The sequence below is a fragment of the Nicotiana attenuata genome, unplaced genomic scaffold (genome assembly GCF_001879085.1).
Source record: "Nicotiana attenuata strain UT unplaced genomic scaffold, NIATTr2, whole genome shotgun sequence".
NCBI classification, from domain to species: domain Eukaryota; kingdom Viridiplantae; phylum Streptophyta; class Magnoliopsida; order Solanales; family Solanaceae; genus Nicotiana; species Nicotiana attenuata.
This window is the reverse complement of record NW_017670881.1, coordinates 306,930-334,300: the sequence shown is the minus strand read 5'-3', so window position 1 is coordinate 334,300 and position 27,371 is coordinate 306,930. Positions and strand designations below refer to the sequence as shown.

General features: G+C 35.6%; 2 protein-coding genes across 3 annotated transcripts in view; both read right to left on the bottom strand.

The window, feature by feature from the left end:
• The window catches only part of LOC109244176 (MACPF domain-containing protein CAD1), an 11,994-nt gene extending 5,039 nt beyond the window's left edge, over window positions 1-6,955 (bottom strand). Inside the window, exons 1-5 of the mRNA XM_019411225.1 lie at window positions 6,398-6,955; window positions 5,343-5,581; window positions 4,419-4,614; window positions 4,097-4,280; window positions 3,251-3,405 (exon numbers count right to left, since the gene is read on the bottom strand). Coding sequence (XP_019266770.1) covers window positions 3,251-3,405; window positions 4,097-4,280; window positions 4,419-4,614; window positions 5,343-5,581; window positions 6,398-6,688 — 1,065 coding nt within the window. The 5' untranslated portion in view covers window positions 6,689-6,955. The remainder of the gene's footprint in view (window positions 1-3,250; window positions 3,406-4,096; window positions 4,281-4,418; window positions 4,615-5,342; window positions 5,582-6,397) is intronic.
• A 1,985-nt stretch (window positions 6,956-8,940) lies between these two features.
• Window positions 8,941-16,989, bottom strand: LOC109244175 (probable LRR receptor-like serine/threonine-protein kinase At1g07650). 2 transcript variants are annotated; one of them, XM_019411223.1, is made up of 24 exons: window positions 16,703-16,989; window positions 16,192-16,375; window positions 15,510-15,581; window positions 15,321-15,389; window positions 15,159-15,230; window positions 14,995-15,066; window positions 14,844-14,915; window positions 14,675-14,743; window positions 14,521-14,592; window positions 14,351-14,422; window positions 14,167-14,238; window positions 13,721-13,789; window positions 13,348-13,413; window positions 12,965-13,030; window positions 12,844-12,879; window positions 12,714-12,754; window positions 12,148-12,518; window positions 11,879-12,074; window positions 11,572-11,706; window positions 11,226-11,344; window positions 10,889-11,099; window positions 10,508-10,745; window positions 9,759-9,909; window positions 8,941-9,672 (listed from the first exon to the last, which is right to left on the bottom strand). In XM_019411223.1, exons 1-24 carry the CDS (start codon window positions 16,821-16,823, stop codon window positions 9,322-9,324), a joined length of 2,997 nt encoding a protein of 998 aa, XP_019266768.1. In that variant the 5' UTR covers window positions 16,824-16,989; the 3' UTR covers window positions 8,941-9,321. The 2 variants fall into 2 exon arrangements, with proteins under 2 accessions (XP_019266768.1, XP_019266769.1); XM_019411224.1 differs by lacking the exons at window positions 15,321-15,389; window positions 15,510-15,581; window positions 16,192-16,375; window positions 16,703-16,989 and having other exon boundaries at window positions 14,844-14,889.
• Window positions 16,990-27,371: the final 10,382 nt, after the last annotated feature.

The window sequence follows — 27,371 nt, the reverse complement described above, 5'->3', positions numbered from 1 at the left end:
GATCCATCACCGATCAAGTGGTCTATTTTTCCATCAGGGCGCTCAAAGAAGTCTGCCACATCCAAATGGGTGATGTCAAAATAATTGTCAGAGACAAAATTGGCTTCAGGGCCTTTATTCTTTAGAGATGCTTGATAAAGCTCAACCAAATGTCTTGGTACACGACAAATATTTGCCCAATGCCCTTTTCCACCGCAATGATAGCATTCAGTTTTTGAACCATTTGCTTTTGGCTTCCCATCTTTCCCTTTCCACTTTTTGTGGTTATTTTTCTTTGGGGGATGATTAACACCAGGAAAATTTCTTCCTTGTCGACGGCCACGGCCACGACTACGATCATGACTATGAATAGAGTCACTGCCTTTTTCACGCTTAGCATAATGGGAATACACCTCATCCATTTCAAGCAATGGTGTAGACCCAGTGGGTCGATTTTCGTGATTTCTCATGAGCAAGTCATTATTTCGCTCAGCCACAAGGAGAAGAGAAATCAGCTCAGAGTACTTCTTGAAACCTTTCTCTCTGTACTGCTGTTGCAGGACCATATTGGAGGCATGAAACGTTGTAAACGTTTTTTCAAGCATATCATAATCAGTGATAGTGTCTCCACAGAGTTTCAATTTAGAAGTAATTCTGAACATCGCAGAATTATATTCAAAAACAGACTTAAAGTCTTGGAGCCTCAGATGAGCCCAATCATATCGTGCTTGTGGAAGAGTGACCAACTTTAAGTTGTCATATCTTTCTTTTAAGCCATTCCACAAAATAAGTGGATCTTTGACTGTGAGATATTCAATTTTCAACCCTTCATCAAGGTGATGGCGCAAGAAAATCAAGGCCTTAGCACAGTCTTGGGTGGATGCTTTAGTTTTGTCTTTAATGGCGTCTCCAAGACCCATAGCATCTAAGTGGATTTCAGCATCCAACACCCATGTCATATAGTTCTTGCCCGAAATTTCAAGGGCAGCGAACTTTCTTTTCATAATGTCAGTCATAATTAAAAAGAGGAGAAAAATTACCTTCATCTTCTCAAAGAGCTTCTTGAGACGGTAGAGTCTCGTGCTGATAACGTGTTATAAAATAATAAAAGAATAAGAACAATATTGCAGAGAAAAGTAGAGAGAGGGAATTCTTATTGAATTTTGGGATCAATTACAATGGAATAGAACCCTCTATTTATAGGGAGAGGTTGACTTAGCCACCAAGTAATAAACCCTAGAGTCTCTCTAAATATGGACATTCACCATAAATAAGATTCTATTTATAACAGATTTTATCTTCTAACAATCTTGAAGGTAAAAACACACGTTAATTCACTATATATAATAAGTAGTAATTAACTAGTCACTTTCTACAGCAAGCATAACCTAGCGTATAACCATGTTTTCTTGCATATTTGACCAGTTGATCCAACTTCGCCATATCAATACGTCCATCGCCATTCTTATCAGCATGGTGGAGAGCTCGGGCGGCTCGCCATCTCGGGATGGTGGCTCCCAGCTGCCGGCAGGGGCGGACCTAGAGTATAGAATGTTGGACTTTAAGCCATTGGGCTTTAAAGTAGAAGAAGTGTGAATTGAAAATGGAGGGAAATAAAATGGAGGGAAATTGAAAATTTGAAGAAGTGAACTTTTGTCTTGCACTTTGTCCCTCATTGGTGAAGGACAACCACATTTGTGTGCTTATATATAGAATCACTTCTTAAATCTCTTAAAAGGAATTGAAGAGAATGAACCCTCGCGCCGTCGTCGTCGCTCGCTCGGCTTAGGCTTCGGCTTCGGCTTCGGATTTGTCAAATGATCGATCGATAAGATTATTTTTGGATAAAATTTACTTAATTATTTAATAATTAATTAAATGCCAAATCACTGCTGAAAATACGCCAGAACCCTGCTGAAGGTTCAGAGGGCCTCTCTGGCCGCGGTTCTGCCGCGACCGCGGTAGAACCGCGGCAGGCAGGTTCAGAAAGCCTCTCTGACCGCGGTTCTGCCGCAACCGCGGTAGAACCGCGGCAGGCAGCATATTCTTCTGAAAAGGCACATTTTCCAGACACCTCTTCTGATAATTGCCTATAAATTCTGCGGCAAGGCTCCATTTTCTATACACGAAAAACACTCCAGAACTTCTTTCTTTCTGAATATACTGCATCCTAATTCGCAGTCTCTCTCTCTCAAATTCGTAAGTGCGATTTTGCTCCGTTCTTTGAGTTCGTTGGTATCCTGCAGTTTGTATTGCCACTGTTGCAGGAAGGTTTATTCCGTTTTATCCTGGAGGATTTAATCCATTACCTTGGCAACGTGTGAGGGGGTTAAAATTCCTTAAGGACACACAAGAAACTTGTGGACTCGGAATATTTCTGATTCTCTACTATTTTCCAGATTTCTTTAATTCTCCTAACAGTTTTTTCTGGTTTTTTGGTTTAACACAGTAACGCTCACAATTACATCGGCTAGCATTCCCTAAGATCATAGTCAAATCATAATACAAGTAGCAGCACTGGAAAACAGAAACTGGTTCCATTAATTGAGGTGGTTAACAATTCACCTAATGGCAAGGACTATCAAATTGTGTTAAATAGCTTATAAGGAATATCCATGAGAAAAATTTGAGGTTGTGATTGCAAACAAATGCATCAGTCAAATCCCAAACTACAATAACATGGTAGTTCCCAAATGCATGTTAAGGACCGTTACTATACAGTCGCTTCTAAGCCCACATTGAAGAATGAACATATATGGACAGAGACCTTAGAAGTCAGATAGCAGTGACAATTCTAAAACCTAACCATTCAAGAACGAAAATATGTTTAAGAACATTAGACTTTAGTTGATTTACCATTAAACAAGGGAATCAACATTTTCCGAGCTGGTCTACTATTAAACCCTCTCGATTTTGTACTCTGCCAGTAGTCTATAAGCTTACTACCTATGAATACAGCATGAAATTACAGTTGCATCAACTTTTGGTTTCAATGTGCTGAGTCATTATGATTGTAAAATGTAATATTGGTTTATTAAAAAGAAAATTAGCAGGACACTGCATGATAACAAGTGACGTAATGGACTTGCACTCGATTACCCAAACATTCTTTAGAACTAGTCCAAGTTGTACTTCTTTGTTTTGGTCCTAATAAGCACAAGGCACGTCATGCAAACTTGGAAAAGCAAGATCCTTCCGCAATTTAACGTCAGATGTTTCAGAAATAGCCATGTGATATGTTCAGAAATCTGGACAAAAGCATGAAGAATACCTGATCTGGGCTAATATAGAGCTTAGGACCCATCAAACTGAATTGTAGGGATGCACATACAGGCTCCTTTCTTTGTAGGTTATTTTGCTCTGGAGCCCACACACGAGCTATTTGGAAATCTAAGAAATACTGTAAATCTTCTATTGGTGGCTTGTCTGGAAAATTATAATGAAATACATCAGACAATGAAAAACATGTTTTGAGCAGTATGACAAATATTTAGAACACAACAGGGGATTTCCTAAGCATACGCAGGCATGAAAATAGTTCACATATCCATTTTTCAGTCTCCAAACTCCATCCTCCAGACACAGGTTTTTCCCAAAGATACGGACCCCGAAGTTCCATCAACTCAGATAGCTGTGTAAACTTTTGCTCTAAAGAACATAAAATTCGGTATATGGCTTTTCCGATACTCCCTCTGTCCATTTCATAGAACATCATCCATATTTGTGATTCAATATTTCTTTAGTACATCCTCTTCAAACGTTTTTCAACTACTTTCATAACAATTGTGAGTACTTTGGTAGTTTCTATTTATGTAGTATTATTTTTGAAATCCAAGGAAAATGATCGATTTCACACCGAGAAATGGATGCATTGACCCTTGTCGTGCTCTTCGGGTCAGCAGGAGTACTATTTGAGATGCATCTGAAGATGAAAGAGTAACCGACAAGAGCAACAGTATAATCATTCTGAACTACCACTTTTATGATCATTCTGGACTACCACTATTGCTATTGTCCTACACTTCTGGCTCATTTAATTTGGAAAACAATAGAGAATGAATCACAATCTGCAACTGCAAACGAAGAGGAAAGAATAGTGATAGGATACAACACTCACATTCCAAGTATAACTCAATTGCACGGCTCAGGTACTTTATTCCAGGCACCTCTTCAAGCAATGACACAATAGGAGTAAATGTCATGTTGATCACATCTGGTGATGTTTCTACAGTCCTTGCCCACTTTTCATGACTCTGCTCCAGGTCATCACCTCCTCTTCTGCGGAAAATAACTGTAACGTCCTGCCGGAGGGAAATTCCAATAATTTTACATGTTCAATTTACAGCATGAGGGGTAAGTCAAAGAAAGAGAATTTTAAGAAGTCGGCTAAGCACTACTGTGTCCAAGAGCCCATCATTTGAAACATAAGTTGTGCTAACCTTGTCCTTGTATCTTAAAGGTCCGGCACTTGAGAGATTTTTCAAATCGGAGAATCTCTGATCTCCAATGTCTTTCACATAGTCTTCAATGTCTGAAACTGATAAAGGAGATGACTGGTGCTGTTTAATATAAACTACATCCCTACCACCAATAGTCGCAGAGGTGACAATATGGGTGCCATAGTTTTCAATAAAGCTGAAATAAGGACTTCAATATCAGAAAAGACCAAAGAATTGGTTTAAGAAAATGAATTAAGTTCCTTGAATTGAACTGGGATCAATGATGCTATGTCTCATACAGATATTGTCATATTGATAAAGAGGAAGTACTTTAAAAGCAGAAAAATCAGAATCCAGCACATTTGGGAATAATATATATCTACAATTTCCCAGACAGAAGTTCAGGGCATAAGAAGCTTAAGCTCAGTAAGAAAAAAAGGTTTCTAGCTGCAGACAGCTGATCAGGTGACAGCAGATGAGAGTCTGTCCGGTGCACTAAGCAGGTCTGGGGAAGGGCCGGACCACAAGGGTCTATTGTACGCAGCCTTACCCTGCATTTCTGCAAGAGGCTGCTTCCACAACTTGAACCCGTGACCTCCTCGTCACATGGCAGCAACTTTACCAGTTACGCCAAGGCTCCCCTTCCGCAGCAGATAAGAGCCTAAAGGATTAAAATTTGGAAATGCAACAAATCGACAATGGTACTGGAATACAGCCAACTATATAGGTCACCCTCTCCTCAAGGGGTTATGCAATTAAAAAGAATGTAAAAAAAGTTGCAACAAGTCACACCATTGACAAAGGCAGCTGATTATATTCTTCGCTGAGCATTAGAACGACAAACCCTATGCGCTAAATAGAAGAAAATCATATTGTGCCATTCAAAATAAAAATGTTCAAATGTGCTGATGTGAGATAATTCACCTTGCCAGCGATGCAGGATCCCAAGAGTACGGAACAGCGCGCTTGATTTCATCCCGCAGAAGTAAATCTAGCTTTACTAATCTGACCGTATACAGTGGGATAACATGTCCAATCATGGCAAGGGATTTAGTAGCTGCTGCATCATGTTGCCATGAACCAGTGAAGTTAAACATGGCATTAAAACTCCCAAGTGGAACATCTTCAGATATATTCGACACTGCATTGAAGTATTTTGCCATCTGGAAATTCAAGCATGAGGGATTTCACATACATAATTAATGAGTCCCGCAAGTTCTTCCCTTTTTATTTTTGTGAAGGAGAATAGACAACGAGACAGATAGCTACTCTATTATATTGAGAAAGGAGATGGATAGCTACCCTAACCACTTCTCCATAGGAATTTGGTTATCATTATATTGAGAAAGGTGACGGACACCATACTGTTCTGTCTACCAAATGCATCTTAAGCCAGCTGTGACCACCCTTATTCACTTCTCATCAGTAATTCATGTTTTTAGCATTGACGTCTTTAAGAAGTTTAAGACATCCGAATCAGTGATTCGCTGACGAGTTCAAGATTTGAACTGATTTGCTCTAGAATTTACTACATTGTGTACATGTGTAATTAGGTAAAGTGCCATGATCCAAATAACGGAGGAACTATCAAAATGTGAACATAGACTAGAGGAAGCATCATGAAATTGTCCAGTAATTTAATATACACACTAAATCACAGGGGGTGCACAATCACTATGATTTACTAATCCAAATCTAGAATAAGCCTCAATTCAAATCTTTTGTCTTGCCTTGACCTTCATACCAAAACAAGAAATTAAAACAATCCTTCAAATGACTTGGCTATTATTTAACAAATGGAGAACAATTACCCACTAAACAAAATCTAAAGAACTCAGAATTTTTTAACACATCATCTAGAAACCCCAAAAATTGAGGACCATGGACTTAATCTAATAGTACTAAACTGATTAAACAAGACAACCATGATATTCAGAAAAAAATATGAGCTTTAAACAATACCAAGAAACTGAGCTGACCTCATGGAAGGTACAAACAGGTGTGGCCTCAATATTTCTCATCCCAAGTGAAATTTCAATATCCGCTGTAACATTTGGAATCAAAACACCAACCCCATCTGGGACCAAAAGATCCACACGATTTGCTTCATCAAGATGAACTAAACGAGAACCTGGTGTCCCTTTACAGTACAGAAGCCTAATATCAGAAGTGACATCAAACCCTCTACCCAAAGCTTGGATTGAGTTGCTGAGAGTAGTAATCAAAGCATCTGAGGCTAAAGAAGAAGACTTATTGGGGCTTGAATCCATTGTTCATTTGCAAAAAGAAACACAGCTGACTGATGATGATGATGACGATGACTTGTTCTTCATTCCAATTCCAGAAAAAATATCAAGAATTAATAAAGATTGAAACTTTATGCTTTGTTCAATGAAAAGAGTAATTTCTCTTTTCTTTTTTTTTTTGGTTGATCAAATTGTTTTTTCCTCTTTTTTGGCTGTTTTTGAATGTTGTTGTTTGGTGAGTCAGAGGTTGGACTTTGGACTTTGTGAATTGGTTGGTTGTTTGTTTGTTTGTTCATTTGAATGCAATGAAATGATGGCACATAAAACGCGTTTGCTTTGGTGATTCTCCAGTTGACCAGTCATCCATTTTCTTTCTAAAAGAAAACCATTGACTATTTTTTTTTTTGCAAGTGAAAAACAAGGGCAAATTTTTGTTTTATTTTTGTTTTCAATTTAAAGGAAGCTTCTTCCAAAAAAAATTCTTATCTGAAGTCAAAAAAGAGAGTTATTCTTCTATGTCAAAGGCAAAACAATTGAGCTAGAATCGTCTGATGTCCAATGGTTTGACTCTTCAAGTACATTTGATTATCTATTGCAAGCATATGCGGATCCAAGATTTCGCGAAAATGGTTGCGCCACTACTTTTAAAATAAATATTTAATTTGATGATATAAAATTTTACTGTCCCAACAACTTACGAACAAAAAAATAGTCAATTTCACTATCACAAAAAATTATCATCAGTTGAATTTTCATACTGTCAAAAAAAGAAAAAGAAAAACTTAAGAATAAGAAAATAAAGCAGAAATTTTGGAGGGATTTGATCCAAAGAACTAAGTCAGTAAGGAATAAGGGGCCAAAACCAATGCACTATTTCTCCTCTTTTTATCATGGGAGCCATCAAGTAATAATAACTCTTTCCATCACAAGGAATTCTTTTATAATATTAGTTTATACTCAAAAAATTTAACACGCATCAAAGTAAAGCAAAATCAACTGTTATGTTAAGAATATTTAAAGTTACATGACTTTTAGTTAATAAGAGTTTGAGTCTTTATGTGATACTTTTGATGATAGAACATAAGAACACACATTTGGTTCAATAGCTAAACATGAAACGTTATGGCAAAATAGCTAAAAAGTTGTCTAAGGTAGTAGGGTGTGGGCATCGGTCGGTTCGTTTCGATCGTGAATGTTATCGGCTCGACATATCGGTTATCGATTTATAAATATGTTAAACCGATAACCGAACCGATAAGATAGCGGTTATCGGGTATCGGTTAGTCGGTTATCGATCTTTATCGGTTCGGTTATCGGTTTACCCGATAAGAATAAAAAATATCTAAAATTTCATGTTTTTAATAGAATGGAACTGAAATTTTTGTTCTTAAAAAAGAGGTATTAAATTTCTTTTTTAGAAAAGAAACTTTCTTTCCATTTGAAAATCTCAATGAATGATCTCAAATTTCAAGGTTATAAGTTAGTAGGAGTAAGGAATAAGACATTCAACTAGCTAATCTTGCTAACTATCTCACTGAGGGCAGCCATAATTCACAGGAAAATATAAAATCCTAATCTTGTAAATACTAAAGAATCAGTTTCAAAAAAAAATAAAAATAAATAGAAAAACTAAAAAATTTGAACAATTAATTTTTTGAAGTTTAAAACTAAAAATCTTAACTGAAGAAGTAAGATGAGAAATTCAGAAAAATTTAAAACTTACAGTAAGGATCAAGGTCTGAATATGAAGAGTAACTGCGGAGTGAATTGAGAGAATGAGAGAATGGAGCCATAAGGTGGCTTTATATATTTAGTAGGTAAAATTATAATTTTGTTAAAACTTATTGGGCTATCGGTTAACCGTTAATAAATTGGGTAAACCGAGAGCCGAACCGATAACCCAATAGTCAAATAACATTAAACCGTTATCGAACTATTTACCCAATAACCCGATATCGATAACCCAATAGCATTTTATCGGTTCGGGCAATCAATTATACCCGATATATACCCAGCCCTACAAGGTAGTAAGAAGGGGAAGAAGTTATGGATTATGTGCACACTATTTACTTCATGTGATTGTCCTTTCTTAAATAGGATCAAAGGATGTGAGATTCAAAACGTTATATTTGTAATTCTAATGTTAATTCCCAAAGCTGAAACAGTAACCAATGGTCTCCAGTTGTATCCATACATCATGAGATACCATTTGCTTGGAATGGCCACCTCCAAAGTAGCATCTGAAAAGCTGTTGAAATTAGTAATGATACCATTGCTTCAAATTTTTGTATGAATGTTTCATTTCAGACCTCTTTTACATTCTCATATGCTATATTGCAAATAAAAGGGGCACCTTTTAATGTTCTGGTATAGGCTATTACAAGTATTTGAACATCACCTTCTATCAGTAAGGAAACAACAACCCCACATATATAGTACCTGGGGCGGATCTACACTTAATTTACCGATCCGGCAGAACCAATAGCTTTGGTATAGACTATAGACCTTGTATTCGTTTTAAGAAATTATCCAGAACCCAGAGAGGAAAAAGGGTTGTGGTACAGAACTCATAACCATAAAATTATGGATCCGTTTTTGTTAATAGTCCTACCAAAACCTGCTACCCTTTATGTCACTATCTTGATCTGACTGCGAATTTAAGCTGATGAAGAGGGAGAACATTCTCTTCCTGTAATACTGGATGAATGTGTAGGTGGTTGACTTTGGCTCGAGCTGAGCATCGGGCCATACTTGTCCCTTAACCCTTGAAGGTTGAGATGATCATCATAATCATCATAGAATCTTGATTCCACGTTAAACTCAGGAAGGTCAAGATGATCTTCAAGAATTCTGACTACTGCAGACATAGTTGGCCTAAGTGCTGGAGACGGATTGGTACATAGCAAAGCTACGTTTATCATCCTTAGAGCCTCATCCTGCTTCAAATCTGAACCCAATGTTTCATCTACTAATTCCACCAATTTTCCTTGCCTTTGTAGAACGAGGGCCTGAATATTGGAATTGAATAAATTGCAAGATACTAGTTCAATAGTGTGCAACTTAGGAATTAATATCAGGGATTATGATTCCTTACCCAATCTAGAAGGCAGACAAATTTCTCATTGGGGCGATATGTCATAATGCTCTTCCCAGCAGCAATCTCTAATGCAACAACTCCAAAGCTGTAGACATCTGCTTTGTAGGTCAAGTATCCCCATAGTGCATATTCAGGTGCCATGTATCCTCTGCAGCACGGAGTGACAACTTTAGATTCATGCATGCATGAGGACTATAAGTTAAAGACATATAAATGTTCAAATCCTGATCAAGGTTTCTAAAAGTGACATCAACTTCATGCCTGATATTTCAGAACGTCAAGAACGATAGATTGGGACGAAATGCAAATAAAAGATCATTGGCGGCCAGTTACCATTTTTATCCCTAAAAATTGAAGCAACGCAATCAGCACCAGAAATATGATTAAGCATCCGAATGAGCCTTCTTTAAGGGCAGCCAGGCCACTATATTTTAGTCCTTGTAACTTCACCACACTTTCTTGGTTAAGAGTACATACAACAACCACGGCAAGTTACCTCGTATAAGATATCCGAAATGCAAGAAAGAGCGAATGTAAGGATTCTAGAGACCCTAAATGTATATATGCTGCATGGATGAGAATGCCATATAGACCTATATCATCAGTTATCGCTGCAAGGTTTTGATGTCATTCCAGAAAGTTATGACATGTAGAATTAACCGCACTGTGACCATCCAATAGATATATTTATCACTCGAAGAACACAAGAATGTAAGCATGAATGAGAGACTTGTCAGAAAACTCACATGGTTCCAGCAACTCTAGTGCTGATATGTGTGTTATCCTCATCGTCAAGTTTGGCCAGACCAAAGTCAGAAATCTTCGGGTTTAGTTTCTTGTCAAGAAGAACATTCGTTGCTTTGATGTCCCTATGAACAATTTTTAATGACGATTCTTCGTGTAGGAAAGCTAAGCCTTTTGCTATCCCAATGCAGATCTTATGCCTGGTTGGCCAATCTATATTGAGCCGATGCTCTTCTGGACCTGCATTTTGATGTGAACTAAATATCTATATTGACTTCTCATTCCGAACTCTTTCATTAATTACAAAAGAGTTGTTCTTGTTAATTTTAGCTTATGTTCTGTTTGACGTGAAACTAAAACAATGAACAAGGATATTAGATTACCGACTAAAGCACGCGCGAGGCTATTGTTCTCCAAGTACTCATACACCAGTAGCAGTTGATTTCCCTCAGCACAACATCCGTATAGTTTGACGAGATTTGGGTGCTGTAAACCAGAGATCATACCTATCTCATTTACAAACTCACGGTTCCCTTGCTTTGATTTGGATGAAAGCTGCTTAACAGCAATAACTGTACCATCCAATAGTGTACCCTGTTCAATAATATAAAAGGAAAAAATAAAATGTAATGGAGGTTGTCTATACATAGCATCCATGTCTAGATGCTGTAGCTAAGCCGAAAAAATTGAATGCTTGTGAGAGGTCAGGTTGAGATTCACCTTGTAGACAGAGCCAAAACCACCTTCCCCGATCTTATTTGCAGCATCAAAATTGTCTGTGGCAGCTTTGATTTGTCTGATGGTAAATACACCAGTCAGTAGATCTAGTCCTCTTAATTCTGCACATTTAAAGAAAAAGAGATCATTTAAAAGGTGTAATGCTTCCATATAATTTGGAAAATATGTAATATCAAATGCATATTTCCATAATGTTTCTTGTTTTCAAAATCCCTAAGTTTCATTTAGATTAGATTTTTTCAGGAAATCATGGAGAGCAAACCATATGCGAGTTTTATGTATTTAAAACATAAGACATTGAAATAGGGCTGCTCGGCTGTAGCATCACCTGCTTCCTTTGATATCCTGTTTCTGCTTCTCCTCCAAGAAACAAACAATATCGCGAAAATGAGAATTAACGAGGCCGTCACTGCTCCAGCTATGATGTGAACTATCTTATTGTGATTAGCAGGGGGCTTGAAATCTATGATATTGAAAAGAAGAAGAGCAAGAGTGTAAAGTCCACTTGCATTTGTTTGTATTCAATCTTAAAGTGTCTGAGGAAAAATATGAAGTCATTTGTTTAAGCTCTCTGACAATAATTAACAACATCTGGAAAGAGAAAGAAGTGAACCAAAGGGCAGTAGTAGTGTTACTAGATACAAAAGAGATGGCAGAAACTAAAGGGCCATAGCTTCCTCTTATAGGGACAGCTGTTGTTCCTTTCCCGGCATACTGAAAGCGCACTTCTAGAATGCCATCTTCTACAACTGCATTGAACTTTCTTATCAAAGCTTTATCAACTTCTCCAGCTAAACTTCTAATATCAAAATCTTTGAGCTTCCTCTCGCCCTGCATCCAGTTAAATTGTTAAGTAAACTGCACCTAAACCTTGGGCATACTACTCACATGAATGTTAATTGACCTGAATGTAGACATCAAACATCCGTTTTCCAAGACTTCGGAAAGATCGGTTATCTCTTATAACAATCTCTGCAAAGTGCAGTGTCACAGTGTAGTTTCCATTTGCTAAACAACGTCCATAGTAAGTTAGAGATAAAGCTGAGAGCCGAGCTGTCGTATACAGTTCAGCGTCATCTCCCTTAATGGCAGATACATTAGTCGCTTGGTAGTCATTTCTGCCTACCCAGAAGTCTCCAGTATTGCTGGCTCCCCAGCTCTCTTTCGAGTAAAAGAATTTTGCAGGACCTGCTGAATCTTCATCTGCTTCATAAGTGGTGTGCCCTATTGTCACACTCTCATGACCACCACAATTTATGTGCACTGAGTACCGATCTGCATACAATTAAAACACATGAAGTAAATCTGCCTCTACAAATCATAGCAGACACAAAGAGAACTGACATTATCAAGTGTTCTGTTTCTCCATTATCAACAGAAATTGATAAAGTACTGTGATCTGAAACTTCTGAAAACAGAATCTTAGATTGAGAGAATTTGAATCTTAGTCTTGTAGAAGGATAAACTTACTCTTTGAACAAGGATTACTTGACAAGCATTTCCCGAGTTCTCTAAATCAAGTTGGAAGGAGGGTCAGGTGAAAATTCTCTAAGAAAATGATTGTGCATCGAGTCTCCTATAAGACAAGTTAAAGACTTACGACTTTTTTGTTGCGTTATAGCTTCTGAACAAGTTTCTGCCAAGAAGGAAATGTCTCTTAGAAATAACAACAGCTGGTGCGCGAATGAGCAGGAAGCAGGCATAAAGTTCGAGGATCATACAGGTTTTCCGTACAAGTAGGTGGCTCAGAACTCTCATTGAAGTTGTTGTAAGATAGGTCTGCATGGCTGCAAATACGATTTTCTAACATAATTAGTGTTCTCCCAGTACTATAAAAGGAGATGGAGTTTTTGTGTTTCTGATTGCAGGATGCAAATGTCAGTTTTACCAATACAAATACAGAATTATAAATGGTGCAAAACAGAATCAGCAAGTTAGTGTTGATTAAAAGGAAATTCTGTAAGGAATACTGTGTGCATGAAACATTGGCATTTATGACTATATGCTTATGGAATCTAAAGTTCTTGAGATAAAGAGAATCTCGCATTCATAGGCATGAGTAGATTTATAAGTAAAACCATGTTATCAGAAGTAATAAACTTACAATTTGGAATCTCTACTTATGATCCAATCTTCAATTGGCCCAGTAAGTTTATTGCTTGTCAGGTACCTTGCAAAGCAAAATCTTTAATTCTACTGGAGATATCAATTCGAACAAAGAGCTTAATAAATAAATAAATGAATCAAGCTCTGAACAACCAATAAAATGTCATACAATGGAAATTTCTTTGGCGATAAACGTGTTTGAAGCCTCAGCACCTTGGCCATTCATGTCTCAGGTTTAAATTTTATCATTAATATTTCAATGGGAAAGAAAAAGTTGGATTTGTTGAGAATATAAGGCCAACGCGCAGGCATGCAAGCTGAAAGAAGAACTTTGAGTATGACAAGTTTCATCTCTATGTTATGTCACTTACAAACTCTCCAGCTTGTTCAGGCCTTCCAGATTCGGGATCGGTCCTTCAAGCCTGTTGAAGCTTAGATCTCTGCAGCAAAAGAAAACCATAGTCAAGACGAAACAATACTTTTCCAACTTGAGACCTATAGCATAAGTGCATAACCATGAGATGGAAGCTCAAGTTCTTTCTTATCCTTTTTCCTCTTGGAGAGAAGTTCTCCTCTATATGGTCTTCATTAAAGAACTACCAAATGTTAACAATTAAGGAAGACTCAATTTCAATAGGCCTGTCTCCTGGCCTAAAAAGTAAACAGAAATTGTAAAAGCGAAACAATAAAAGAGGAAGGATTGCATAATTGGCATGCGTTATTTCTGTTAAGTACAGGTGCGTATGGAAGGGAGAAAGAAAAGGATATCGAAAGAGGAAGAAATTAAAATCAGAGTGAAGTTAGGCGGCAGACTTACAGAACTTTTAATTGAGGCATTTTAGCTATGTAAGAAGGAATCTTCCCTGATATATTGCAGTTCCTTAACATCCTGCAATTACAAATTAGCTTCAGAAAAAAAGAAGAAAAAAATTCCATGGACTAGGGAATTAAACTAGTGAAACCATTAATGCCTAAATTCAAATTTCACGAGAATTACTTACAATTTAGTTAGGCCTGTCATGTTCTCAAGCGGTGGAAATTCTGAAGCACTTCCAGTCAAGTCACTGATTCTTCTGTAAAGTCATCTTATTAAGATTAAATTCTAACCAAATAAAAACAAACACCATAATAAGCAACTAAAGAAAGTATGCAGCATAGAAAAACAACTCACAATTCAGACATTCTGGTCAAGACAGAAATGCTTGGAGATACAGGTCCTTCAAAACCAGAAGCTTGAATCTCTCTGTTAACCAAGCATAAAGTCTGATCCAACCAAAATATATCTAGAAATACAAACTTTTAACAACTAGTGTAAAAATGCTTACAATTTCTGGAGGTTTTTAAAACTCTCAAAGCTAGGAAGTTTTCCAGTAAAGTTGTTACCGCTCAACCTACTGCATTGGTGCCAAAAATGGAGAAAAAGGAGAAATCAGACAAACAGGAAGTGTAAGACATAGAGGAAATTACATCATAAGTATATTCTGAGGTGCTCACAATTCTGTCAAATTTGTGAGTTTATTGATTTCCACTGGCAACTTACCTGTGAGATTATTAAAACTAAGAATGCTGCACAAAGCAACTAAGTTGTCAAATTGTTGTAAAAACACAAATTTCATCTAAAGAAGGATTGTCCAGAAGGCCTTACAGACTCTGCAAATTAACCATGTTTCCGAGTTCTTTTGGAATAGTTCCATTAAACATGTTATTTTCCAAACTCCTGAAAGTTTTTCACGCCAGTTCAATGAATGTTAAAATTAAATAAAGACCACTTATCATTGTGGGAGTGTTGTGAAAGCCAAGAAGACATACATATAAAGTAGTGCAGTCATGTTTCCCAAGTATTTTGGAATTGGTCCAGAGAGTCGATTCACCATAACAGACCTGAAAACCATCAATTCTTGATAGTTTAAATTAAAGGAACCCTTTTTATGTTATTCCTAAGGTATTAAGTGCAATTCAGGTACAGCTCACATATATTCCAGTTTGATAGATGCCCATTCAGGGGGAATAGTACCACTCAAATAGTTGCGAGAGAGGTCACTGCAGATCAGACATTGACAATATAATTTCTCATTCAAAGGATAATCATTTTCATAATTTATATGGCAATTAAAACTCCAAAAAGTTTTGAAAACATAGATTCAAGTCAGTTGACAGTACATTGTCTTGAGATAAGGTAACTTCACCAATGAGGGAGGGAGAACACCTGCAAGATCTTGCCCTTTGAGTAATCTGTTAACATTATAAGAAAAGCTATCAAAACTATTCAACAAATATTTGGAAAAAAAAACTATTTGCTTTTCGTAGTCCAGAAGCAGTGATTGTTTATTAGCGTAGTTCAAAATGTTCATTTCCTCATGTAGTAAACAAACTGTTCCCAGAAAAATTGATTCCAAGCAAATAGGCCCCTATATCTTTCTTTTTAATTTTAAACAAAGAGAAAGTCAGTTCTTAGTGAACCAAATCTTTTATCTTTGCCAATTTTAATCTAGATTTTAGGAACCAGGCTTCTTCCTCTTTCTTCTTCTTCCTTTTCCACCTTTTCTTGAGTCGAGGGTTTATCGGAAATAGCCTCTCTCCCCCTCCAAGGTAGGGGTAAGGTCTGCATACATAATAGCCACCCAAGATCCCACTTGTGGGATTATACTGGGTTGTTGTTGTTGTTAGAAACCAGGCCCTAGACTAATACTGAGACAAACAGCACATCCCTCAACCAATGTGTAACAACTTAACAGGAATTGAAGGTGATTCTGGAGAAACGTTTTCCGGCCGACCAAAAGCACTTATAATAAAAAAAATGAAGGCAGCTACAACTAAAAAGAGACAGAGGAAGAAGGCTCACATGTTTTCTACATGACAAAAACCAGTATTGGGGATAGAGCAATTGCAGGTCACAATATTGTGATACGTTGACGAATTGTCAGTCCTTGGCGTGTTCCATTTTGTGTTCCCATCATCACAAGGATTCGCATCAAAATCCCAGTCCTTTTTCCCCAACTGTTCCGCTATTTCTTTAAGAGCATTCTCTGCAAAATCATAAAAGTTGTATATACAGTTTTTTAAAAAGCAATCATAATATATACAGCTCTGTTCCGGTTTTATGTGAACCTATTTACTTTTTGGTCCGTTCCAGAAAGAACGATCACTTTCTAAATTTCGTAATAATTTAGCTTAAACTTAAATAGTCATAACCATACAAATACTCTGAGTCCCTTTTTGACTTGTTTAGGAACCACAAATTTCAAAAGTATTCATTTTTTTCTTAAGCTCCGTGCTCAATCAAACAGGTTTACATAAATTGAAACGAAGGGAATAACTTATAGAAGCTCTAATAAAAGAAAATGAGACCTTACTTTCTTCTTGAGGAAGAAGGCGACTGTGTGTTTGTGCTTCTATGGTTTCGCAAATTAGGACTAAGCTGAAGGTGATAAGTAGCAAAATACTGAAAGGTGACGCCCACATCTTATCTAACATGCAAAAGTTGAAGTGAATATTGTATTACTGAATAGCTACCTGATTTCTTCATATATATAGAGGAAATGAGATATATTCATATACTAGGAGCGCCATGTTAATTATTGGGGGAAAGAAGGAATGACAAATTCACACTATGATGTTTTGACTAACATGCTCGACAATGATTTTCCTACATACGTAATGCATGCATTCATGAGTAACAGTTGGATGTCCCCAATCAAGATTTGAGGGGATGACTAACTTACTGTTTTCTTCTTCCAAATAATAGTCTTTAAATCTATATCTCTCCTTTTTTGACTTTTTATTGTTTTTGACTGGCTAAATGACCGACAAATAGAGGGGCAAAACATATCCACTCGTGACTTTTTATTGTTTCCAAGACAGTGCTCGACCGGCAATTGTGAAAACATATCCATTCGTGGATTTAACTTCGGATGATCTGGTGATTCAATTTGCATCACTATATCCCTCGATCACGGAGGGATATTTGTTATAATGCAAAGCATAATTTTGGATATTTTTCAGATACCCCAAAATTCGTTTCATTGCCATCCAATGTATTTGATTATGATTACTTGTAAACCGACTCAGTTTGCTAATAGCACATGCTATATCTGGTCGCGTACAATTGTTGATATACATCAAACTTCCCAATACTCTTGCATAGTCCAGTTGTAAGTCACTTTCACCTTCATTCTTTTGAAGTGCATAACTCACGTCAATTGGAGTCTTGGCAATTTTGAAATCCAAATACTTGAACTTGTCGAGTACCTTTTCAATGTAGTGAGATTGTGATAATGCTAGACTTTGTGGAGTCTTGTGAATTCTGATTCCTATTATCACGTCAGCAGCTCCTAAGTCTTTCATGTCGAATTTGCTAGCCAACATGCGCTTAGTAGCATTTATATCTTCCATACTTTTGCTCATTATCAACAAGTCATCAACATATAAACAAACAATGACTTCATGACCTGGAGTATTTTTAATGTAAACACATTTGTCACACTCCTTGATTTTAAACTCACTTGCCAACATTGTTTGGTCAAATTTGGCATGTCATTGTTTGGGTGCTTGTTAAAGTCCATAAAGCGGCTTAACAAGTTTGCACACTTTCTTTTCTTTACCATGAACCACAAAACCCTCAAATTGTTCCATGTAAATCTCTTCCTCCAATTCTCCATTTAAGAAAGTTGTTTCAACATCTATTAGATGGATATCAAGACCATACACGGCCGCTAGTGCCACTAACACCCTAATAGATGTTATCCTCGTTACTGGCAAGTAAGTGTCAAAGTAATCAAGGCCTTCCTTTTGTCTATAACCTTTGACAACAAGTCTTGCCTTATATGTCAATAGTGCCATCAGCTTTCATTTTTCGTTTGAAGATCAATTTCGAACCTAAAAGGCTTATTTCCTGGAAGAAGATCAACCAATTCCCATGTATGGATATCCAAAATTGATTGAATCTCACTATTGACTGCCTCTTTCCAAAACGTTGAATCAGAAGATGACATAGCTGCTTTAAAAGTTTGAGGCTCATTTTCAAGCAAGAATGTCATAAAATCTGGTCCAAAGGGAGTAGATGTTCTTTGACGTTTGATACGCCTTGGATCTTCTACACTTGGAGTATTTTCCCTTGGTTCTTCCCGAGGTCGTTTAGGTCTTTCACTTAACGACTCACATTCAGTTTATACGGATAGAGCTTTCAAAGAATTCAGCATTATCTGATTCCATTATCGTAATAACATAAATTTCGGGATTATCGAATTTATGAACCAAAAAACGATATGCTTTACTGTTTGTAGCATTTCCAATAAAAATGCAATCTACCATTTTTGGTCCGATTTTAACCCTTTTAGGTAAAGGAACTTGTACCTTTGCTAGACACCCCACACTTCGAAATATTTCAAGTTGGGTTTTCTTCCTTTCCATTTTTCATATGGAATAGATTGCGTTTTTCTGTGGGGTTACTCTGTTAAGTATTCGGTTAGCTGTAAGGATAGCTTCCCCCCACAAACTCTGCAGTAATACGGAACTTATTAATAAAGAATTCATCATTTCCTTTAATGTCTGATTTTTCCTTTCCGCAATTCCATTGGATTGAGGTGTGTAAGGTGCAGTAGTTTGATGGATAATTCCATATTCCGAATATATTTCTGCAAACGGAGATTTATATTTTCCATCCCTATCACTTCTAATCACTTTGATCTTTTTATTCAATTGATTCTCCACTTCATTCTTGTATTGCTTAAATGCTTCAATTATTTCATCCTTACTATTAAGCAAATAAACATAACAATATCGAGTGCAATCGTCAATAAAAGTAATAAAATACTTTTTCCCACCTCGAGATGGTGTCGACTTCATATTGCAAATGTCAGTATGAATTAAGTCTAAAGGATTTGAATTCCTTTCAACAGACTTATAAGGATGTTTTACAAACTTAGATTCAACACATATTTGACATTTCGATTTATTACACTCGAATTTAGGCAATACTTTTAAATTAATTAATTCGGCAAGGTTTTATAATTGACATGTCCTAAACGGATATGCCATAAATCATTTGACTCCAATAAATAAGAAGAAGCTGAAATTTTATTCATACTGTCAACAACCATTACATTGAGTTTGTAAAGGCCCTCCGTGAGGTAGCCTTTTCCAACATACATTTCATTCTTACTCACAACAACTTTATCAGAAACAAATACACATTTGAATCCATTCTTCACAAGTAAAGAAGTAGAAACTAAATTCTTCCTAATTGTATGAACATGAAGAACGTTGTTAAGTACTAACACCTTGCCGCAAGTCATCTTCAGAAATATCTTCCCATAACCTTCAATCTTGGCTGCTGCATTATTTCCCATGGAAATCTCTTCAGGGCCAGCAGTAGAGTAAGTCGCAAATGCTTCTTTGACAGCACAAACATGTCGAGTGGCTCCAGAGTCAATCCACCACTCCTTCGGATTTCCAACTAGGTTGCATTCCGAAAGCATTACACACAGATCATCAATGTCATCATTCTTCTCCACTATGGTGGCATGTCCCTTCTTCTTATCCTTTTTCGGGAGACGGCAATTAAGGGCTTTGTGACCAACTTTTCCACAATTGTAGCAGTTGCCCTTGAATTTCTTTTTGTTCTACTCCTTAGTCTGTCCGGAAGACCTCTTCCTCTTCTTACTTTTTGGAGCAGTCTCCTCAACGATATTAGCGCCCATGATCATTGAATTTCCACGAGACTTCTTCTCGATTGTTTTGTTGTCTTCCTCAATCTTGAGACAAATCACAAGATCTTCCAACTTCATTTCTTTGCGCTTGTGCTTAAGATAATTCTTGAAATCTCTCCACGAAGGAGGCAATTTTTCAATCATTGCAGCCACTTGAAATACTTCATTCACGACCATACCTTCAGCAATAAGATCGTGAAAAATAAGTTGAAGCTCATGAACTTGGGTTCCAACAGTTTTGCTGTCTATCATTATATAGTCTAGAAACTTGGGAACCACGAACTTCTTGAAGCATGCATCTTCAGTCTTGCACTTCTTCTCAAGTGCGTCCCATACTTCTTTCGAAGTATTCACCACACTGTACACATTGTACAAGTCATCCTCTAAAGCGCTTAAGATATAGCCTTTGCAAAGAAAATCTGCCTGTTTCCACGCCTCAACAATCATGAATTTCTCGTTGTCTGGCATATCCGCAGCAGGCACTGAAGGTCTTCACTGGTGAAATTCTGCATACCAAGTTTGGTAAGCCAGAAGAACACCCTTTGCTGCCATCCTTTGAAGTTGGCTCCAGATTTTCCCCGGTTTCTCGGCCGGTGGAACAACAGTCCGGCTTGACGAGGCTATTATCGTTGCGGCAACAGTCGAAGAAGAATTTTCGTTATCAATTGCCATTTCTCACAGTCAACAACAGAAGAGTTCAATTAATGGCAAAACCAGAACAGTAAACAATACTATAATTAACAATAAGCAGTACGTATGATAAATAAAAATCAAAGCTTTTATAATGTTTCACAGAAAACGATGAAGTTTTTATGTTCTTCAAATCGTTTTCTTAATTTCAATATTCTGATGAAGTTTTTATATCTTCAAATCGGAATAGTAAAATCCAGAAGAAGTAGAAAACCACACAGATTTTAATCTCCACAAACAGAATACAAAATATAATAAAATAACTTTCTTAAGATTGTTATCAAAATTGTATTGCTGTAATAAACAATAAAACAGTAAACTTTCTGGAAAAACAAAAACAAAAAGTTAGTAGAACCAGAACGAGAAAATAAATTCTGGAAAATAATATAGGAATAAATCGAGCCTAGTGAATACACAGTGTGTCCTTAAGGAAATTATTCCCCTCAAGTACCAGAGGTGCTGGAATATATCCTCTAAGGATAGAACGATTTAACTCACAAGCGTATTGGTACCAAAACTCTGGTGAACGGCGAACCACTCAATAGTCGTAAAACACACTGGAAAAGTATTGTGCAGAAGAACAAGAAGATAATCAGAAATTTTTGCCCAAAATATTGCTTTTGAATTTTTTAACAATTTTAAATTACCCCGAACTTTGTATTTTACAAAAAAACCCACCATCTATTATGACCCAACTAATCCACCAGCTAATTACTATCATTCTCTTTTTGACTGATGGATCTTGTAATATTATTGCAATTTGACAAATTATCGTGGCTAGTAACTGTGTTAATAGCAGTTGATATTATCATGTTATGATTTTAGGATGAATGTATTACGCAGTTCATTATAAAAATGATAATTTTGTGCGAAACTTATCGATGTTGAGGACTATGGTTTGTGATAATGATAATAAATGGCGTCGATGAAGGTTCTGCATATACAGGATCAACAATTTTATTTGTTCGGTATTGTTGGGTATTTTTGATAGCTTTTATAACTTATGGGTATAAGTCACATTTCATGTTTGTTTTTTTTTTTAAAAAAAAGGTGATATATTTTGATACATTATGTCCAAACATATTTTTATTTTCAAACCAAACTTCATCCAAATTAGGATCACTAAAACAAAATTGAGAATCTATGATCAAACGCTAGCTTAACTTTGATCATCTAGAGAAATAAAAGACATGTTCGCCAATTCTTTTCTGGTGAGAAGGTAAAGTGGCCTCAGTTATTTTATCATATCTCACTGGATCTTGATCCCAACAAAATATATAGAAGTAACCAATATTATTTAAACATCAACTCTTTTCATATGTTAACGATCTCTGCAAAAAATCTGAGTGAACAAAAAGGGGTTGGAAATACTGTTAAAAAGACTGACTCACGATATCGAGTTGAGTCAAATTATGTCGTTGAGTTAAAGGAGACGAAGATGTCATTATCCTTTTGCGGCTCGTCAATTTTGAAAGATGGTATGGATATAAATGCTAGTCATATAATTCCTACATTAATAAGTAAATAAAAAGGACTGAAGGAGACATAAGTTGGGTCGAAAGATAGATAATGTATAGAGTACCTTAGCATTAAAAGTCTAGTGAATTTTTGGATCCAAGGGGACATAAGACATGTGCAAACATTGGAATAATTTGTTGTTTAAAGACAAGAAGAGCAAAATTCAACATGACATAAATCGGACATCGTTTAAGCTAGGATGGATGGTTGAGATATTTGTAGTTAGGGGCGTTCATTAAAACCCAAAAAATCGAACCAAACCGAAAACCGAATCAAATCAACCAAAAAAACCAATACTTTTTAGGTTTGGTTTGGTTTTGGTTTTGAATCCTAAAACCGATCAAATTTGGTTTGGTTTTGGTTTTAATAAAAAAATACGAAAAAATCGAACCAAACCGACTATAAAAGCAGCTATTTAAATTTATTATCACACACACACACACACACACATATATATATATATATATATATATATATATATATATATATATATATATATATATAAAGTTTCTAAAATTTTATCGTACATATTAGTCATTTGTATTTTTAGTCTAGTTCTTGCTATTATAATAATCTAATTCTTTGCCTTTACATTCTAGTTTGATTGGTAGTTCTCGTTTGCTAAGTACAAGAATAGTTTCATGATAAAATAATTAATTTTTAATTGAGTACTTAAATTATTCATTACTTGTTATAAATAGAATTTTATTTATGGTGAATGTCTATATTAGAGAGATTCTAGGGTTTATTACTTGGTGGCTAAGTCACCCTCTCCCTATAAATAGAGGGTTTTATTCCTTTGTAATTCATCCCAAATCAATAAGAATTCTCTCCCTCTACTTTTCTCTGCAATACTCTTCTTCTTCTTTTATTATTTTACAACACGTTATCAGCACGAGACTCTAACCAACTGAGTAGAAGCTTTGGGATTGAGCATAATGATTGTCAATTATTCCATGAACTTCCTTCATGATTAAATTCTGGATTTAAGGTAAGTATTTTACCGTATTTTTCTCTTTTATTCTATACTTTGATTTTAAATACAAGCAAAGACAACAAAGTTTGATTATAACTCTAATGGAGTTTGTAAGAAATTATAACCACCTGAAGTGGTAAAATTTCTATGCCTCGCCATGATCAAATTCATGTATGATTGTGGGCAAAGAATTGAAAACCCGTCCCATTGAATTTGCTCCATTCTCATTCCCTTAAGAGAATGTGATAGCAGTATGTGATAAGTCTGAAAGAAGACAAAATTATTACTATGAATGTATCAATGGATATGGACGTGGCAATAGACGAAATTATAATCGTCATCATTTGTGGTAATGAGAACAATAAGGATTCTCAAAATAATCTTTCACTCTATGAAAAATATTTGTCATCGATTTGACATGAGATTTTGTAAAGCACATATAGATGATTATGGTCCGTTCATGATGCGAATGTGACAACATCTGATTTATGAATACATATTCATTCTTCAAAGAATATGAACGTGCTAGTGGTAGTAAATATACCACACTCACCTCTAAAAGGAGGTTTGAGATGATATAAGAAAATAATGTCATTATTATGGCATGAATGGTCATTGGTCACGTACCTATTGTACGCCAAAATATTTTGGCATTGTGATTGTTAAAAGACAACGGTAATGTAAGAAACAGATCTTGCATATAATTTTAACCATAACCATAATGGTATAACTTTCTCTTTAAAAGAGATATTCACCATATAGTGTTGATGAATATGTGGTAGTACCAAATTAATTGAGAGCTCTGGAAGAGCCAATTATTACTATTTTGGAGAAACACAATTGATTACCAATACGGTATTGTGTTGTAGTAAGTCTCGAAGAAACTTATTCAGTTTCCAAAGTATACGCGAAAGCGGTTGATTATAGTGAGACTATAAATAAAGGAAAGATTTAATATCTTTTATTACTGCAACTTGTAGCGGGATAATATGTATGTGAAAAGCTACCCGCTTTATTCTCCAGTTTGTACTACACAAATAAAAGAATACCACACTAAAGTGGATGTTTATTGATATAAAAACCCATATCATAATAAACTTGGAGTTTATTGATAATTGCACACGTCATGGTGTAAACCTGAAGTTTATCAATATTGATAATTTATCCAGTTGGCATAATTGGTTTAGCCATATCAATTTAAGTATGATGTGCAAAAATAATAGAGAATTCACATGGGTAAATATTAAAGAACTAGAAAGTTCTTTATAAATTCTCTTATGTTACTTGTTCTCATTAATTAATAGACCAACTAAAATTGGGGTTGAATCCCATGAATGCTGGAAATATCAAAGGTGAATATGGGCCCATTCACCTGCCATGTATACCACATAAGATGCATCTATGAGATGGTTACATGTGCGATTATTATTAACCCGCAACATGGTGTTTTGCGAGGTAACTTGCTCAATAATTTAATTTCGAGCATAATTTCCAGATTTTTTTATTCAAGAAGTTCATCTTGATAAGTTGGTTTACATCACAGTTCGTTTAGCAAAATAATTTATTAAGTGCCTCTACTTAATAGCTAAACAATTGCTTATGAGAACAAAGTTATATATATCAGTTTGATATACGTTATATACGAAAGTATATTCTTTTCTCCCCTCACAAGTGGTTCATGGTCAGGAACCAAATAATTCCATCTTATTATTATTGATGTGCGGTGTATATTTTGATTAACACCATACGCACAAAGATGGGTTCTCAAAGTTGAGAAAACAAGTTAGTTTTTCTAACATGAGGGGGAGACATGATAAACAGTTGAGAAAAGTTACGTGGAATGAATTATCATTTGTACATCTAGATCCTCGAATAAGATAATATGAACTTGAAGTTCATAAAAGGATAATTCATGTGCAATTTATTGCAAAGCATGCCAGACGCATTTGCTGACCCAAAGAAAGTAACTATATTCTCATTGCAAATGCTCATATTAAGTCCTAGAAGGACAAGTCTATGGTAAGCTTAAAGAGTATAGACAATCGGTTTCAAATAAACTTCTTGATAAAGAAGATTGAGCAAATGATCAAAATGATCATAATAAGGAGGCAAGTGATCTAGAAGATCACATGACATAACACTTCATAAAATCTCATGAGAGATTCAGGTACCTGAATATATGAATGAAGAGATCTCTATGTTATGTCTCTATGAAAAAATATTGAAACCGATATAAAATGTTTGTCGACGACATATGATTATAACAATAAATAATATGAGGATCTTAAGTATGGAGAACAATTCAAGTAGATTTGTTTCATATGAAAGACAAGTAGTTTTGGACTGCAGTTCAAACACTTAAAAGTATAAGTCAATGGTGTGTGCTATCACCTTTATCTATCTTATATGTCTAGCATGACATGAAAACTTGATATGCATCTAAAGTCTATTTATTTGGCTTATATGACTTAACAATCCCTGAAGGATTTAAATTGCTTAAAGCATATATAATTCATGGTCATGAAGTACTACATCCTCAATGCAATTTGTGCACAAATGTATCTTGCTATAACTATATGCATGATAATATGATAGCAAGAGTTTTCACCTCTATGTGAAGATATTGAATTGACGATTCCAACAAGATACATATGAAGACAATTCATCTCTATCAAGAATGATGATTTCAAGGTGCAATATATTCATTCAAGTTAATATGGCTGATTTGTTCATCAAATCTCTACAAAAGATCTTTTAAAGATGGTGCACAAGATTGGAATGCAAATGCTCAAGGATGTGAATTGATGCTCTCATCAGGAGGAGTTAATACGCGTTGTACTCTTTTTCCCTTACAAGATTTTGTCCCACTGGGTTTTCCTTGCAAGGTTTTAAACGAGGCAACCAAAAGGCGTATTGTTAGATATGTGTACTCTTTTTCCTTCTCTAGAATTTTTTTCCCACTGAATTTTATTTTAGTTAAGGTTTTAACGAGGCATATTATTTGTTGAATAGACATTCAAGGGGGAGTGTTATAAATAGAATTTTATTTATGGTGAATGTCTATATTTAGAGAGATTCTAGGGTTTATTACTTGGTGGCTAAGTCACCCTCTCCCTATAAATAGAGGGTTTTATTCCTTTGTAATTCATCCCAAATCAATAAGAATTCTCTCCCTCTACTTTTCTCTGCAATACTCTTCTTCTTTTTTTATTATTTTACAACATTACTATTTTACTTCAATTATCATCAATATATCTTGGTAAATGATAAATTTCTCAAAGAGAAATTGATTTGATAGCGTTACGTTGAAAATATAGTCTCCTGAATATGTATTTGGTAGTGTATGTCTCATATTTAAGAAAAAAAGCGATAAATAACCGAAAAACCGACAAAAACTGAAACGATAAAAAACCGACTTAATTGGTTTGGTTTGGTTCCAATATTTGAAAAACCGACTTGGTTGGTTTGGTTTCTTTTTAGGAAAAAACCGACCCAAACTGAACCATGAACACTCATATTTTATAGTAATAAAAAGCATTCTCTTCGTTCTAGACAAAGACTTATAGCTTGTTTGGGCAAGATTCTCCTATCTAAAAGCACTTTTTTTCAAAGTTAAAGTGTTTGGCCAAGCTCTTGGAAGAAAAAAAAAAGTGCTTTTGAGGAGAAGCAGAAGCAGTTTTGGAGAAGCAGAAAAAAAATAGCTTCTCTCCAAAAGCACTTTTGAGAAAAATACATTTAGAAACAGTTTTTAAAAGCTTGGCCAAACATTGATTGCTGCTCAGAAGTGTTTTTCAAATTAATTAGTCAAACACAAACTGCTTCTCGCCAAACGTACTTTTGAGAAAAAGCACTTCTCAAAATAGACCGATTTTTGCAGCTTGGCCAAACAGTAAAATTTTTTGAACTGTAAAAAGATTGTGTTCTATAAAATTTATTATATACTACTAGTAGTTTCTAACCGTGTAAATTTCATTTCAAAATTTAAGAAACTAATCTCCAAGTTCATATTAAAAAATAAGGCTCGACAAACTATTTAATTTGATGTTCGAATTCGCACTGAAATTAAATTAAAATTTACATAGTATGCTTATTCTTTGTTTGGGTGGGTTGGGGTGGGGGGGAAGAAGGTGA